Here is a 14,881-nt window from a genome sequence, read left to right on the forward strand (position 1 = left end):
CATCACTGTGGCTAGATAAACAGAGTGACTGAAAGTGTGTGTGTGTGTGTTGAGGAAAGCCTCAGTGTGTAGCTGATGTGTGTGTGTGTGTGTGTGTGTGTGTGTGTGTGTGTGTGTGATGATAGGTCTGAGTTTGCTTATCTTCCCAATGCATGAAGAGATAACTTCTCCACCCGAGCAGACCCCTGAGCGCACAACATACACACACACACACACACACACACACACACAAACAGACGAACAAACAAACAACTCTCCCTCCACCTGTGCTAGGAGCTGGGTGTGCTCAGTGTTTTCAGTTCTCTTTTGTGAAGCCGGATGGGAGTGTGTCTTCTGAATTGCAAGAGTCTCCTAAATTGCAAGAGGTAGGAACACAAACACAGTCACATTCTCACACTTTCACACTCTCACACACACACTTACGCTCTCTCACACTCATGCTCACACAAACACAAACACACAATTCTGAAATAACTGAAATTTCCTCCACTGCTAACAGGCAGCCGTTACAGGGTGACGAGTGTCTGGCAGCATTGGGCACCCAAAAATAGCCGTAATCACCACACACACACACACATATACACACACAAACACACACACACATGGACATTTAGCATGACTCTGCAGTGTGGGTGTGTGCCAGAAAGTTTATTTCACACACCCTGATGTGTAACTGAAAAAATGTCAACACATCACAGTGACAAAACCACAAGGACCACAAATTTCCCTTAGTGTGCCTGTAAGTGTGTGTGAGTGTGTATGTTTGTGTGTGTACGTATTAGAGTGTGTGTGTGTGTGTGTGTGAGAGAGAGAGAGAGACCTCAGTTAATCCCCCCCCCATCTATATCTCCGCATTCTGTCCTTCACTTCAGGATGAGGAGAGGGAGAAGAGGATGAAGGAGCGAGTAGTCAATAAGTAAGAGAGAGTCAGTGAAGAGGAGCAGCTATGAAGGGAACAGCACTCGTCCTGCTTACAGCCACCGTCGCCGTCATCACAGGTACCACACACACACACCCCTTTACACTACAGACAGACAGTGTTTATAATGTGAGTTACTATTTCCTGATTAGGCATGTGCCCCTCACCAAGTTAAAGAAATATCGTAAAGATTAATCATGTACACAGTCCTCGTTTGTGTTTTAATCAGCAGTGTTTATTTAAGCTCCAAATTTCAGCCAAATTTGTGCAGGATCACATGCAGGATCTCAGTATGTGCAGTCGCATAATTCAGTTTATTTTATTATTATTACTATATGAAGATTTTCTAAATGTTTTATATACAGTATATTATGCTCTGATTAAAATAAACCAGTCAACATTTTCAGGAGAAGAGTGAATAAATAAATGTCACATGTACAGCACTGAAAGTGATGCGGAGAACTGTGAAGAAGGTGACTGTTTTAAGAAACAGAAAAGCGCTCATCCTACGGTCAGCAGATCACGAGTTCAGAATCCTGAAGATGAAATTCACTGAGCTCTCTGGGTGGGAGGGGCATACTCTCTCTCCCCTGTCAATCACAGCGAGGCTAGATAATGATAGGCGTCTGTGAGCTCATGTATGTGGAAGAGGGCGGATAGCGCTTTCCTCCGAGTGTGTTACACCGTCCCCTGTGACGGAGCATGAGCAGCAGCTCGAAAAGACGCAGAGACTGGCTTCACGTGTCTCAGAGGAAGCATGTGTTAATCTTCTCCCTCCCCAGTAGGTCATGTGATTCGGGATGAGAATTGGACAAGACTAAATTAGGGAGAAAAATAGGCGGAGAGAAAAGGTGGCAACTTACAGGCAGCTGATCCATCTATCTCTGTCTCTGTGTATCTTTCTTGTTCTTTCTGCCTCTCTCTCTCCCTGTCTGTCTGCAGATGTTGTAGTTGGGACAGATGTTTGTGCCTCCTGCCACCCGAATGCCACTTGCACTGACAAGATGGACGGCACTGGAGGGAAAGTGTGTAACTGTATGTACGGCTTCGTGGGAAACGGCAGGACCTACTGCCAAGGTCTCATTCCTCCATTCCTGTAGCATCTTTACGACTTCCTGTAGCATTTTAATAGCTCCTCATCCATTTTTGAATGACTTCTGTTTAGTTTTATGAACTTCCTGTCAATGGTTATAAAGCTTGTTATGCCAATTTAGTGTTTTAAAATGAGGCTTTCAAAAACAAATTTATTTCTAAATTTGAATATTTTATGAATTTCATTTTACTAGGTGTAATTTGTTTTGTTTTGTGTAAATACAAAAACTTTGATAGCTTCATTGTTTTGAATTATAAAGATGATATATAACTAATGTTCAACGTTTAGCCTTGATCATGTACAGTTTTTTAAATTTTATAATTGTTTTCAATTATTTTGCTTTGTATGTGCTGTTCCTGTCTCACAGATAAAGATGAGTGTCAGCTGGGGCGGATCTGCGGCGAACACAGCAGGTGTCACAACACGTACGGCAGCTACTTCTGCACGTGTGTGTCGGGTTACAGCCCCACCAACAACCTGGCCGTGTTCATCCCCAACGATGGCACATACTGCCACGGTGAGTCCCACAGACACTCACACTTCCAGATCAACTGTGAGACTAACTGCTCTGAGGTCTCCGATGTCACCAAAACATGAGCGTTCATGTCTTACATAGTGATTCTTAAATTATTTGGCAAAGAAACTCTAGATTGCATCTTATCTGTGAGACCCTTAGCTTCCCGTATGGTGCATAAAGTTATATCTTGGTAAGTGAAACTAGGTTGAGTCTAGGTGAATTTATCTGATATTGCTCGTTATGAGATTACTATAAAACAGCTATACAGTTATTAATCCTGTTTCTAGACATTTGTACGAATTACAAGATTAAAATGGTCCTATTCTATTGGCAGACAATTTATAAGAACCAAAATGATTCACTAATAGAGCAAGACAATCTTGATTTTTATTTTCAATCGGATCGGCAGTGTCAGTGTTTGTCCGTGTTTCTCTTTTTCTCTCCAACCCTGAGAAAATTCCCGACCAGAACACCACATGTTTCTGAACACAGGTCTGAGTTGTTGTACTGAACATGTTTAGATGTGTAATGGCATCTTTCACTTTCACAGCTGTGTGTGTGTGTGTGTGTGTGTGTGTGTGTGTTTTCTCACAGATGTGGACGAGTGTATTGTGGATGGTGTTTGCAGTGAGGGCGGTGTGTGTACAAACACAGACGGTGAGTTCTACTGCAAGTGCAGAACCGGATACACAGTTCAGAATGGATCGGAACCGTTCCAGCCTCACACACACTCTGCCTACTGCGAGAGTGAGTAAACACACACACACCTTGATTAGTTTCTCTGTTAAAAAGTTAAAAAGTCTTATATTTAGGTTTGATATTCGATTCCTTTTGAGTTAAAAGTAATGATGAGAAATATGTGTGCATTAAAAATGGGCAGAGTTTGTAAATGTAAAGCAGAAAGGGGATGTTAGTAATGAGTCCCACAAGCCATCAACAGGAGCCCTGATCATGTGATAAACATATTATATATAAATTATAATAATTAAAAAATTATTATAGGGATAAATTACATCCAGATATGTTTTTTAAGTGTATTAGCTGTGTGCCAGTTGGATAAATGATCCTCATGACACATATTGTGCATTGTTAAAATGTCTTGAACTATCATGATATTAATAAAGGGATAACTCTGTGTGTGTGTGTGTGCGTGTGTGTGTGTGTGTGTGTGTGTGTGTGTGTGCGTGCATGTGTGTGTGTGTGTGTGTGTGTAGTGGTGGATTGCGGTCCCCCTCCCTCCGTCCCTCATGCAGTTCAGATCCCTCCGATCGTCACTCGTTACGGCAGTGTCGTGCAGTTCGCCTGCGCAGACGGTTTCACTTGGACAAGTGGAAACGTCACAGCCATCTGTGGCCCTGACGGACACTGGAGCTTTCCCAGCATGCACTGCAAAGGTAAACAACAACAACAACAACAACAACAACAGTAAAACTGCCATCTAAAACTAAATAGCAGTCTTTGTTATTATCACATCTATTATCCACTGCAGTAACATTTTGTTTCAGTCACACTTTCAGTGTAGCGTGTGATGTATGTGTGAGCGTACAAAGTAGTTGGAGCCACACACACACACACACACACTCTGCACCAATGCTGACTCCTTTGAGCTTAGGTTACATTTGATCAGTCAATCTCAAACTGGATCATTTCACGTTACCCCTTTATTTATACTTGCCGGCGTTTAACATACATTGCTAGTTTGAATTACAATAATAGAGGTTAACTTTAGCAACACTACACTAACCAACAGTACACACCATTCCGTCGCTCTGTGTTTTACTGTAACACACACACACACAAACACACACACACACACACACAGTGTTTATTAATTACATGTCTAACATCAGTATTACCTGTCCAGCAAGTGTTATCAGCACTAAATAGCTAGTCAGCTGTTATGGTGATGACGTATGACTAAGTTTGTGATTAGCAGGTTAACCGTGATTCCTTATTGACCCTGTGACATTTTTTATTTAGCAAAATTGCAACTTCTGTGCATGTGCGTGTGTGTGTGTGTATATGTGTGTATGTGTTTTCAGAGGTAGAGTGTGGCATTCCCCCGTCATTCCCTCACGCAATAATGTTGTGGAATGGAGTCAGTAATGTGGGTGCAGAAGTGCGTTATCAGTGTGTGGATGGTTTTTATAACGCCGGACACGAGGACATGTGTGTGTGTACGAGCAGAGGAACATGGAGCCTCCTGCACTTCCTCTGTCAAGGTGGTACTAACCGTTTACATTTACACTGGATGAAGTTTATACTGAACAACCTGAACAAGGTGTGTGTGTGTGTGTGTTTGTGTGTTAGAGATCCGTTGTGGCCCCCCGCCTCCTCTCCTCCACTCTGTAGTATTATGGAATGGCAGAAGTAATATAGGCTCTAAAGCGCTATACGAGTGTAAAGCGGGATACCGCAGTGTGGGAACAGGAAGTGTTTCGGAGTGTGACTCTCACGGGCGCTGGACCGATACTCGCATCACCTGCAAAGGTGCACACACTTCTCTCCAGCTGATTGTGTAACTTTGATACCAAATTATTAATGGCGTTAGTTATTTAAGTAATCACATTGTCATTGCTATGAATCTCAGATACCCAGTGCACCCTGTTACATGTCCTTTCCTTGCGTGTTTGGTTGCTGTTTTTAATGTGCCCTCATCCACTTGCCCTCTGAATCATGAACAGAGACAGAATATACATAGAATAAGGTCTGAAACAGGGACTGGGCCATTGATCAGTCCTCGGGACAGAAGCAGTGTCTGATAGTGATGCTGGAGCAGTGCACAGGACCAGTGCGCAAGCCTTACAGCACGGACAGCATTGATGCCCAAAACTGATGGTGGGATCAGGATCAGTACCCAAGACTGAACAGGATCTTTATCTGAACCTGACACTGGGACAGCATTGGTACCTGAGACTGGGGCAAGATCAGTGTCTGGGACTGGGGTAGAATCAATGCCTGAGACTGATGCTGAAACACGATCAGGCCTGAGACTGACTTTAGGATAGGATCAATGCCTGAAGCCAGGACTGGGACAGGATCAGTGCTCTAGAGTCAAACTGGGACAAGTTTAGTGCCTGGCACAGAAACTGGGACAAGATCAGTACCTGAGACTGACACTAGGACAAGATCAGTACCGGAGGCTATGACTGGGACAAGATCAGTGGACAGAATTGTTGCTTGTGACTGAGACAGGACCAGTGCCTAAGACTGATGGTGGGGCAGGATCAGGACACAGCACTGGGACTTATACTGGGACAAGATCAGTACTCAAGACTCACACTAGAATAAGGAGACAGGTGCCTGTGACAGAATGGGACAGTGGAACAGAATCACTGCTTGTGATTGAGACAGGATCAGTGCCCAAGGACGGACAGTGGGATAGGATCATTGGGAAAGGGAGACAGAAAAGGTCCAAGGCAGTAAGAGAGACCAAGCCGTGAGGGGAGACAGGGCCAACTTGTTTGAAGTTGGTGATGCACCTTTCGAAGTTATCAATGGGAAGTCACTGAGAGCGCATTGAAAACAGATTAGTATTTAAACACAGGGCTGCATGTATACAAGCCTATTTTTGAACTCTGGCCAGCTCGCTCTCTCTCTCTTTCTCTCTCTCTCTCTCTCTCTCTCTCTCTGTGTCTGCAGAGATCCGATGCTCTGACCCCCCTGTGCTGCCCCACACTGGCCGCTTGTGGGATGGCAGTGTGCGTGTTAACAGCTCTGTGCTTTATTACTGTAAGGAAGGATTTTATCCTGCACTGGGAGAAAATAAATCAGTGTGTACTGAGAACGGTTCATGGAGCAGAGCTACTCTGTTATGCCGAGGTAAAATCACCAGCAAGCTGTAAATCTCCGGTGCAGTCTGAGTCTAATAGCAGGAAATGATTTCAAGTAGAACAAAATTTTGTCAAATTATATTTATAGGCATATCACATTCTTCACCTTTTAATCTTACACAATTAACTTTTCAGTGATTGTATTTTACTACTATCCACATAGTGTCTGTGTTATACAATTACTGTATCTGTTATTCTGTTAGCTACTTTGTGTTTCTGTTTATTAGTCACTTAATGTGTTAATTCTGTTACCTAATTCAAATTGTCCCACAGTGATGTACAATTAGCTACTAACAGTCTCTGTTACACAATTAGCATTTCATCATCTGTCACATACTCCACTGTATGAGCTACGAGGCCTGGATTTGTGGCCTTGTTTTCAACCCTGTCACATTTTACATCTGCAGAGATCCGATGCTCTGACCCCCCTGTGCTGCCCCACACTGGTCGCTTGTGGGACGGCGGTGTGCGTGTTAACAGCTCTGTGCTTTATTACTGTAAGGAAGGATTTTATCCTGCACTGGGAGAAAATAAATCAGTGTGTACTGAGAACGGTTCATGGAGCAGAGCTACTCTGTTATGCCAAGGTACTATCTACCTATCTACGAGCATGCTTTGTTGGTATTTTCCCAGTTAGCAAATACATATGTTTAGACATTTGAGGAATTAAAGCAGCTTTTATTTCTGGATATATTTTAGGAATCACACACATTCTTTTATAATTCCTAAATATTGTGTAATTTTGCTACCAAGTTATTCTCATTAGTTATTTAAGTAATCATATTGTTATTGCTATGAAACTGGGACAAGATCAGTACCTGAGACTGACACTTGGACAAGATCAGTACTCGAGACTGACACTTGGACAAGATCAGTACCTGAGACTGACACTAGGACAAGATCAGTACTCGAGACTGACATTTGGACAAGATCAGTACCTGAGACTGACACTAGGACAAGATCAGTACCTGAGACTGACACTAGGACAAGATCAGTACCTGAGACTGACACTTGGACAAGATCAGTACTTGAGACTGACACTAGGACAAGATCAGTACCTGAGACTGACACTTGGACAAGATCAGTACTCGAGACTGACACTAGGACAAGATCAGTACTCGAGACTGACACTTGGACAAGATCAGTACCTGAGACTGACACTAGGACAAGATCAGTACTCGAGACTGACACTTGGACAAGATCAGTACTCGAGACTGACACTTGGACAAGATCAGTACCTGAGACTGACACTAGGACAAGATCAGTACCTGAGACTGACACTTGGACAAGATCAGTACTTGAGACTGACACTAGGACAAGATCAGTACCTGAGACTGACACTTGGACAAGATCAGTACCTGAGACTGACACTTGGACAAGATCAGTACTCGAGACTGACATTTGGACAAGATCAGTACCTGAGACTGACACTAGGACAAGATCAGTACTCGAGACTGACACTTGGACAAGATCAGTACCTGAGACTGACACTTGGACAAGATCAGTACCTGAGACTGACACTTGGACAAGATCAGTACTCGAGACTGACACTTGGACAAGATCAGTACCTGAGACTGACACTAGGACAAGATCAGTACTCGAGACTGACACTTGGACAAGATCAGTACTCGAGACTGACACTTGGACAAGATCAGTACTCGAGACTGACACTTGGACAAGATCAGTACCTGAGAGTGACACTAGGACACGATCAGTACCTGAGAGTGACACTAGGACAAGATCAGTACACGAGACTGACACTTGGACAAGATCAGTACTCGAGACTGACACTTGGACAAGATCAGTACCTGAGACTGACACTTGGACAAGATCAGTACCTGAGACTGACACTAGGACAAGATCAGTACCTGAGACTGACACTAGGACAAGATCAGTACCTGAGACTGTGACTGGGACAAGATCAGTGGCCGAGTCTGACACTTGGACAGAATTGTTGCTTGTGACTGAGACAGGACCAGTGCCTAAGACTGATGGTGGGGCAGGATCAGTACACAGCACTGGAACTGATACTGCTACAAGATCAGTACTCAAGACTCACACTAGAACAAGGAGACAGGTGCCTGTGACAGAATGGGACAGTGGAACAGAATCACTGCTTGTGATCAGTATCAGCGCATTGAAAACAGATTAGTGTTTAAACACAGGGCTGCATGTATACATGCCATAACTCTGGCCAGCTCTCTCTCTCTCTCTCTCTCTCTGTGTCTGCAGAGATCCGATGCTCTGACCCCCCTGTGCTGCCCCACACTGGCCGCTTGTGGGACGGCAGTGTGGGTTTTAACAGCTCTGTGCTTTATTACTGTAAGGAAGGATTTTATCCTGCACTGGGAGAAAATAAATCAGTGTGTACTGAGAACGGTTCATGGAGCAGAGCTACTCTGTTATGCCGAGGTAAAATCACCAGCAAGCTGTAAATCTCCGGTGCAGTCTGAGTCTAATAGCAGGAAATGATTTCAAGTAGAACAAAATTTTGTCACATTCTTCACCTTTTAAACACAATTAAACTTTCAGTGACTGTATTTTACTACTATCCACATAGTATCTGTGTTATACAATTAGTGTATCTGTTATTCAGTTAGCTACTTTGTGCTTCTGTTTATTAGTCTCTGTTACACAATTAGAATTTCATCATCTGTCACACACTCCACCGTATGAGCTACAAGGTCTGAACGTGGCCTCTTTTTTTTCCTCAAACACTTCACACTTTCTCTATCTGCAGAGATCCGATGCTCTGACCCCCCTGTGCTGCCCCACACTGGCCGCTTGTGGGACGGCAGTGTGCGTGTTAACAGCTCTGTGCTTTATTACTGTAAGGAAGGATTTTATCCTGCACTGGGAGAAAATAAATCAGTGTGTACTGAGAACGGTTCATGGAGCAGAGCTACTCTGTTATGCCAAGGTACTATCTACCTTTGTTGGTATTTATATGTTTGGACAATTCAGGAATTATATCAGCATTTATTTCTGGATATATTGTAGGTATCACACGCATTCTTTTATAATTCCTAAATATTGTATTAGATCTTCTTGAAATTTCACCTCTGTTACACAATTAGCCAAGAATAATTGTTTAAATATTTAATCACTATTAGCCATTTATTAGCTGTGTCTCAGATCTCATACCACAGTGGCATGTTTTTACCTGAATTTTATCGCATGTTAATGTTTTGCACCGAATGGAAATAACAGATGACAGTGCAGGTACCTCATGTCATTGAACTGCAGTAAAACAGCCTCCACAGGAACGACCGCCGATTTCACAACCTAAAATGGCCGGTTTAAAATATTCAGCTCCTAATTTTGCCTGAATGGTGTACTGAAGTTTAGCAGAATTCAAACTGAAGTGGTCCTGCCCCTTCTGCTACACATGGCAGCCTTTTAGTGCAAAAAGTGTCCAATGTTACACACTTACTTTTTCAGCAGTTGTAGTACATCTGTGTACTAAAGTGCACTAAATCTCACTGAGTCTCGGAGTGTAAGCACACTACTGCACTAAAGTGTGTGTAAAGTGTGCTATTTGAGATGCAGCTAATGTCTCTGTTACACAGTTATATTTTTTCCCCTTTGCTGTATGACACATGAGACCTGAATTTGTGGCCTTTTTACACTCATCACCCTCTACTTCTACAGAGATCCGATGCTCTGACCCCCCTGTGCTGCCCCACACTGGCCGCTTGTGGGACGGCGGTGTGCGTGTTAACAGCTCTGTGCTTTATTACTGTAAGGAAGGATTTTATCCTGCACTGGGAGAAAATAAATCCGTGTGTACTCTGAACGGTTCATGGAGCAGAGCTACTCTGTTATGCCGAGGTAAAATCGCTGTTACACAGTTAACCATTTTCTGGTTTCCATCTGTTGCTTGATTAGTTCGGGATCGTGTCTGTTACACAACTTGGTGTTTACCTTTGTTAGTGTTTCTGTTTCATTGCAGTATTTGTCAGACTGGAGTTTGTTACACAGTTAGATAGTTATTGTCTCTGTTGTAAAGGTCTCAGTTTTCTCAATTAGTCTTTTATCATCACTGTTACACATTGCTGTGTATTACCTAATCAGTCTGAAAATGTGTGTAAATTTTGTGTAAACAATCACCCCATATGTCTGCAGAGATCCGATGCTCTGACCCCCCTGTGCTGCCCCACACTGTCTGCTTGTGGGACGGCGGTGTGCGTGTTAACAGCTCTGTGCTTTATTACTGTAAGGAAGGATTTTATCCTGCACTGGGAGAAAATAAATCAGTGTGTACTCTGAACGGTTCATGGAGCAGAGCTACTCTGTTATGCCGAGGTAAAATCGCCTCTCTTACAGAGTTCCTCAGTTCCTCACTATACCTGCGTTAACATTGTGTATGTGTGTGTGTGTGTGTGTATGTGTTTTCAGAGGTAGAGTGTGGCGTTCCCCCGTCATTCCCTCACGCAATAATGTTGTGGAATGGAGTCAGTAATGTAGGTGCAGAGGTGCGCTATCAGTGTGTGGATGGTTTTTATAACGCCGGACACGAGGACATGTGTGTGTGTACGAGCAGAGGAACATGGAGCCTCCTGCACTTCCTCTGTCAAGGTAGTACTCACTGTTTATATTCTTATTATACTGATTTTGATAACCTGACTGAGGTATATATGTGCATATAATCGTGTGTGTGTGTGTGTGTGTGTGTAGAGGTAAACTGCAGTGAGCCCCGTCCTCTCCCTCACACACAGCTAGTGTGGAACGGCAGCTCCACTCTCGGCTCTGTGGCTCTATATGAGTGTGAAGCTGGATATCGGAGTGTTAGCACAGAGAGTGTGTCTGTGTGTGGCTCTGACAGCCAGTGGAGTGCTGTACAACTGCACTGCGAAGGTACACACACACAACACACACATTCACACTGCACTGAGTGTGACTGAGCAAAAATGTTAACACACAGTGTGCACCAAGTGCTTTCTCCACACGTTCTTCCGTGCAGTGTACTGCGGTCCGATCCCGATGCTGCAGAACGCCGAGGTTCTCTGGGAAAATGGCACCATCGCCATCTATCACTGTGTTAAAGGCTACTACAGACATACAGGAAGTGACATATCAGTGTGTGACACCACAGGAAGATGGCGGGTGGCCACCATGCGCTGCAGAGGTAGAACAACATATCATCTGCACCGTAGATCTTTAATAGCCTTCATGATAGTAACGTTTCGATGATCAGTTACGCGATATATCACGATACTAAACAATAACCGTATAGTTATTGTGAACACTTCAGGGTCTTTGCTGTCTTTGGGAGTATAAATTACATTTGTGTATGTAATTTAAACATTGAACAAACACAATCAGGTATTAAATAGAATCGCATCACATCTTCTGTCCATTGTTCTTCACAAAAGAAAATGACATACTGTAATTAATGGTTAGGAGGTTAGCTGGGTAGCTGAGAAGTTAACTGTAATGTTAGCTATTTAAAAAAATATTCGTTTTAGTACTTACTGTAAATTCCAATTAAAATACATTAGACTAGTGGAACTGACACAACCACGCAACTCCATGCAAGTCTGTGCAACTGAACACTAAAGAGACTTCTGTCTGAGAATGCAGCGTTTATCTGCTTTGTCTGTTCTTCCTGTTTTTGTAACAGAGCTGAAGTTCAGCGTTCAGAGTTTGACCGTGCTTAATGAGAAATGTCTGCGCTGGAGGACGGCTGCAGAAATGAAAGGCTACAAACAGCAATACGCCGTGAGTTCAACAATAACACACACACACAAGAAAACAAACACAAAAATACTGGTGGAAATAAATCTTGGGTACATCCTGATCAAAAAGTCTTGTCTGGATGGTTTCTTTGCTCCCTGTGTGTGTGTGTGTGTGTGTGTGTAGGTGGTGTTTATCGGTGTGAGGGACTTCGATCCCTCGTTCAGTGATCAACGGAGGAAAGTGTTTAGCTCGTCCGCGTTACATCCTGTTGTGTGTTTGAACCTGCAGCCCATCACCAACTACACCATCACTGTGACTGCACAGGAGACTGGAGACACCGCTACTGTTACTGCTAACACCAGCATACCTGGTACACACACACACACACACAACAAACAATCTAACTTAACCAACCAAATGTCCTCACAAGGACCAACCTGTCAGATATCCCTATCATTTGTGGGGACATTAAAAGTGTATCTAGTGATTTATAGCTAGCTGTGAACTATAGCGTGTGTCTGAAGTTTATTGTATCGGATGTTTCCTTAGCAAAAGTTTACTACAGTATTTTTTATCTAATCAATATTGATTTATTTGGGATTGGACAAAGTCACACATTGTCGTAGTCCATGACTAATCCTCTGTTTTGTTTCTGTGTAGCTCCGCCCACTCCTGAGGTTAGGTACAGTGAGGTTGATTCTCACCGACCAACTCTACGATTACGAAGAGCCATCAGTTCACTGGACCCAATTTGGTAAGGAGATACAGATATGGAGAAAAGCAGAGTAACTCTATAGAAAGCTCGTCAGGTTTCTCCAAAAAAGGACACTTTGAATTTACCAAAAAAAAAGTGGCTTGTGAGTGGCTTTAGAAGGGTGAATTATACTGTTGTGGTGGAGTATGTATATGTACTATACATATGTATATAGAGCAGTTAGAGCTCTCCTCTGAGCGTGTTAAGCCACCTTGTTACAATACAGTGTTAGCTTTCATACTCCCAGATTGGTAGTTGTCATCCATTAGAGGAAGCCTCAGCTAAAGAGAGGAAATTGGTTGCGATCAAATTTATGGAAAAAATGGGTGTAAATTAGCTGCTTTCTGCGTGGTGCAGATTTTCACTTCACCCAAAAATGCTGTCTCTGTAGGGAACCCGTTTCTGATTAGAATGCAGGCCATGATATTTTACAGTCTCCATGTGAATATCAGTGAATGAAGGTGAACATTTCAGTGTGTGTGTGTGTGTGTGTGTGTGTGTCAGTGTGTATCAGGTGATCGTGTTACCCGTAGCTGGCGTGTTGGTGTTCGACTGCGGATCGTCTCGTTCCTGTGGTGGCGAGTACGTAGCGGCTCAGCTGCAGCTTTATAAGCTCGGTGTGGAGGTGAACTTCACACTGGGGAACCGAGAGCAGTACGGACCCTTCTACAATGCTCCGCTGGAGAACGGGCGAGATTACTACATCATCCTGCGCACCGTCTGCACCTGGGGGCAGGTAACCTGTTCAATATGCTTTTAGAATTATCAATCATTCTACATATTAATAATATAAGAATAATCATTACTCAGCTAATTGTGGAACAGAGATGAAATTTCAAGAAGATGTTTCAAGTGTTTTATGTTTAGATAGATTTGTGTATTTATTATCTGTTCTAATTCTGTAGATATTTCGATGATGTCACATTAGCATTAGCTGTAAGCCTTAAAACATAAATGTGTGGTGTGTTTAGGCGAGAAAGCAGTCCTGCGTTATCTGGGCCAAAGCCAGAGGTGAGACTATTTTTTAAAATAATGATAACAGCCTAAATAAGTTAACGAATGACGATTTTCTCTGAATATGATACGTCCTTGTTTTGTTTTTCGATCCTTGTAGGTGAACGTGTGTTTTCTCTGTTGTTCACGTATAAATCTGTTCTGATTTAGGAGCCTACTACGCTACCAGGATTTCTGCTTTGGCGACGTTCGGCTCCATCGGCGCTCTGGGTTTCTTTAGCACGACGGTTTACGGCTGCTGCTGGTCAGAGGCTGAGTTTATTGTTTCCATTGCACCCTTGTCCATTTCTACATACAGTATGAGTGAGCACAAAATAAAGAGTATGTAGACTTTTTCTTTTTTTTAACAGGAACACAGTCGAATTTGGCAACAGCTACAAGCTAATTTCTCAGAGATTCATATCAGCTCGCTAAATAGTCTCTTTTCTGATAACGACCTGCTGTAGTATGCTACGTATAACGTAACATTGAGGAGGTAACTTTACTCTGCAAATGTTTTTGCGGTTTAACCAAACTAAAAATTCTACTGAATTTACATTTAGCCACGCCCTCAAAACTCCATAAAAGGCAAAGCTCCCAGTGACAGAGTGAATAAGGGCCTTCTAAACGCCGTGTGTTTCAGGTCACTTTCTTTCAAGTCGTTGACGCAAAAAAAGTGTTTTTAAGTGTTTTTAAGTAGCGCAACTTAAAGTCGGAGCACGTGGCCGGTGATGGCCCGGTTTTCTTTCATCACTTCTTTAAACAGAGGTTAAATATCTGATTTGAGTTCTTCACTCATAAAGACGGTGATGGAGACGATTCAACTGAGAAGAAATGGAAACGTCAACAAGGGTGCAATAAATACAAGAATGAAAAACAAATAAAAACCTATGCCATGTCTTTATTCTGATTTATTTCTCTTTTCTCTCTCTCTCTCTTTGTGTCCTACAGGTTTTGGAAAGTACACAGATTTTGACAGAATATGTGTTTTATGTTATTTAAAATGTTGTTGTTTTGAAAGTGTTCATTATTTTTGTTTGTATTTTTGTTTACAATAAAAATGATTTCTTTTAAAAATGTTTCTGTATTAATC

The 14,881-nt window shown here is 42.7% G+C and overlaps 1 protein-coding gene across 5 annotated transcripts; it reads left to right on the forward strand.

Moving 5' to 3' along the window:
- The first annotated feature begins 140 nt into the window (after window positions 1–140).
- On the forward strand, window positions 141–14,859 carry susd1 (sushi domain containing 1). 5 transcript variants are annotated; one of them, XM_053229160.1, is made up of 23 exons: window positions 141–365; window positions 873–998; window positions 1,862–1,996; window positions 2,380–2,529; window positions 3,124–3,276; window positions 3,744–3,923; window positions 4,572–4,751; window positions 4,840–5,019; window positions 6,172–6,351; window positions 6,770–6,949; window positions 8,595–8,774; window positions 9,103–9,282; window positions 10,014–10,193; window positions 10,488–10,667; window positions 10,761–10,940; window positions 11,040–11,219; window positions 11,326–11,490; window positions 11,986–12,083; window positions 12,225–12,411; window positions 12,702–12,795; window positions 13,300–13,531; window positions 13,767–13,806; window positions 13,960–14,724. In XM_053229160.1, the coding sequence occupies exons 2-23, from the start codon at window positions 947–949 to the stop codon at window positions 14,136–14,138; spliced, it is 3,465 nt and encodes a 1,154-aa protein (XP_053085135.1). In that variant the 5' UTR covers window positions 141–365; window positions 873–946; the 3' UTR covers window positions 14,139–14,724. The 5 variants fall into 5 exon arrangements, with proteins under 5 accessions (XP_053085135.1, XP_053085136.1, XP_053085134.1 ...); XM_053229161.1 differs by lacking the exon at window positions 141–365 and adding an exon at window positions 14,740–14,859 and having other exon boundaries at window positions 430–998; window positions 13,960–14,053; XM_053229159.1 differs by lacking the exon at window positions 141–365 and having other exon boundaries at window positions 430–998.
- The last annotated feature ends 22 nt before the right edge of the window (window positions 14,860–14,881 follow it).

The sequence above is a fragment of the Pangasianodon hypophthalmus genome, chromosome 24 (genome assembly GCF_027358585.1).
Source record: "Pangasianodon hypophthalmus isolate fPanHyp1 chromosome 24, fPanHyp1.pri, whole genome shotgun sequence".
In the NCBI taxonomy this organism is placed as follows: domain Eukaryota; kingdom Metazoa; phylum Chordata; class Actinopteri; order Siluriformes; family Pangasiidae; genus Pangasianodon; species Pangasianodon hypophthalmus.

Coding starts and splice junctions, on each gene's coding strand:
- susd1 (XM_053229160.1), top strand. CDS start 947: ATGAAGGGAACAGCACTCGTCCTGCTTACAGCCACCGTCGCCGTCATC. Junction 4,752..4,839: donor CCTGCACTTCCTCTGTCAAG/GTGGTACTAACC, acceptor TTTGTGTGTTAG/AGATCCGTTGTGGCCCCCCG. Junction 10,668..10,760: donor AGCTACTCTGTTATGCCGAG/GTAAAATCGCCT, acceptor ATGTGTTTTCAG/AGGTAGAGTGTGGCGTTCCC.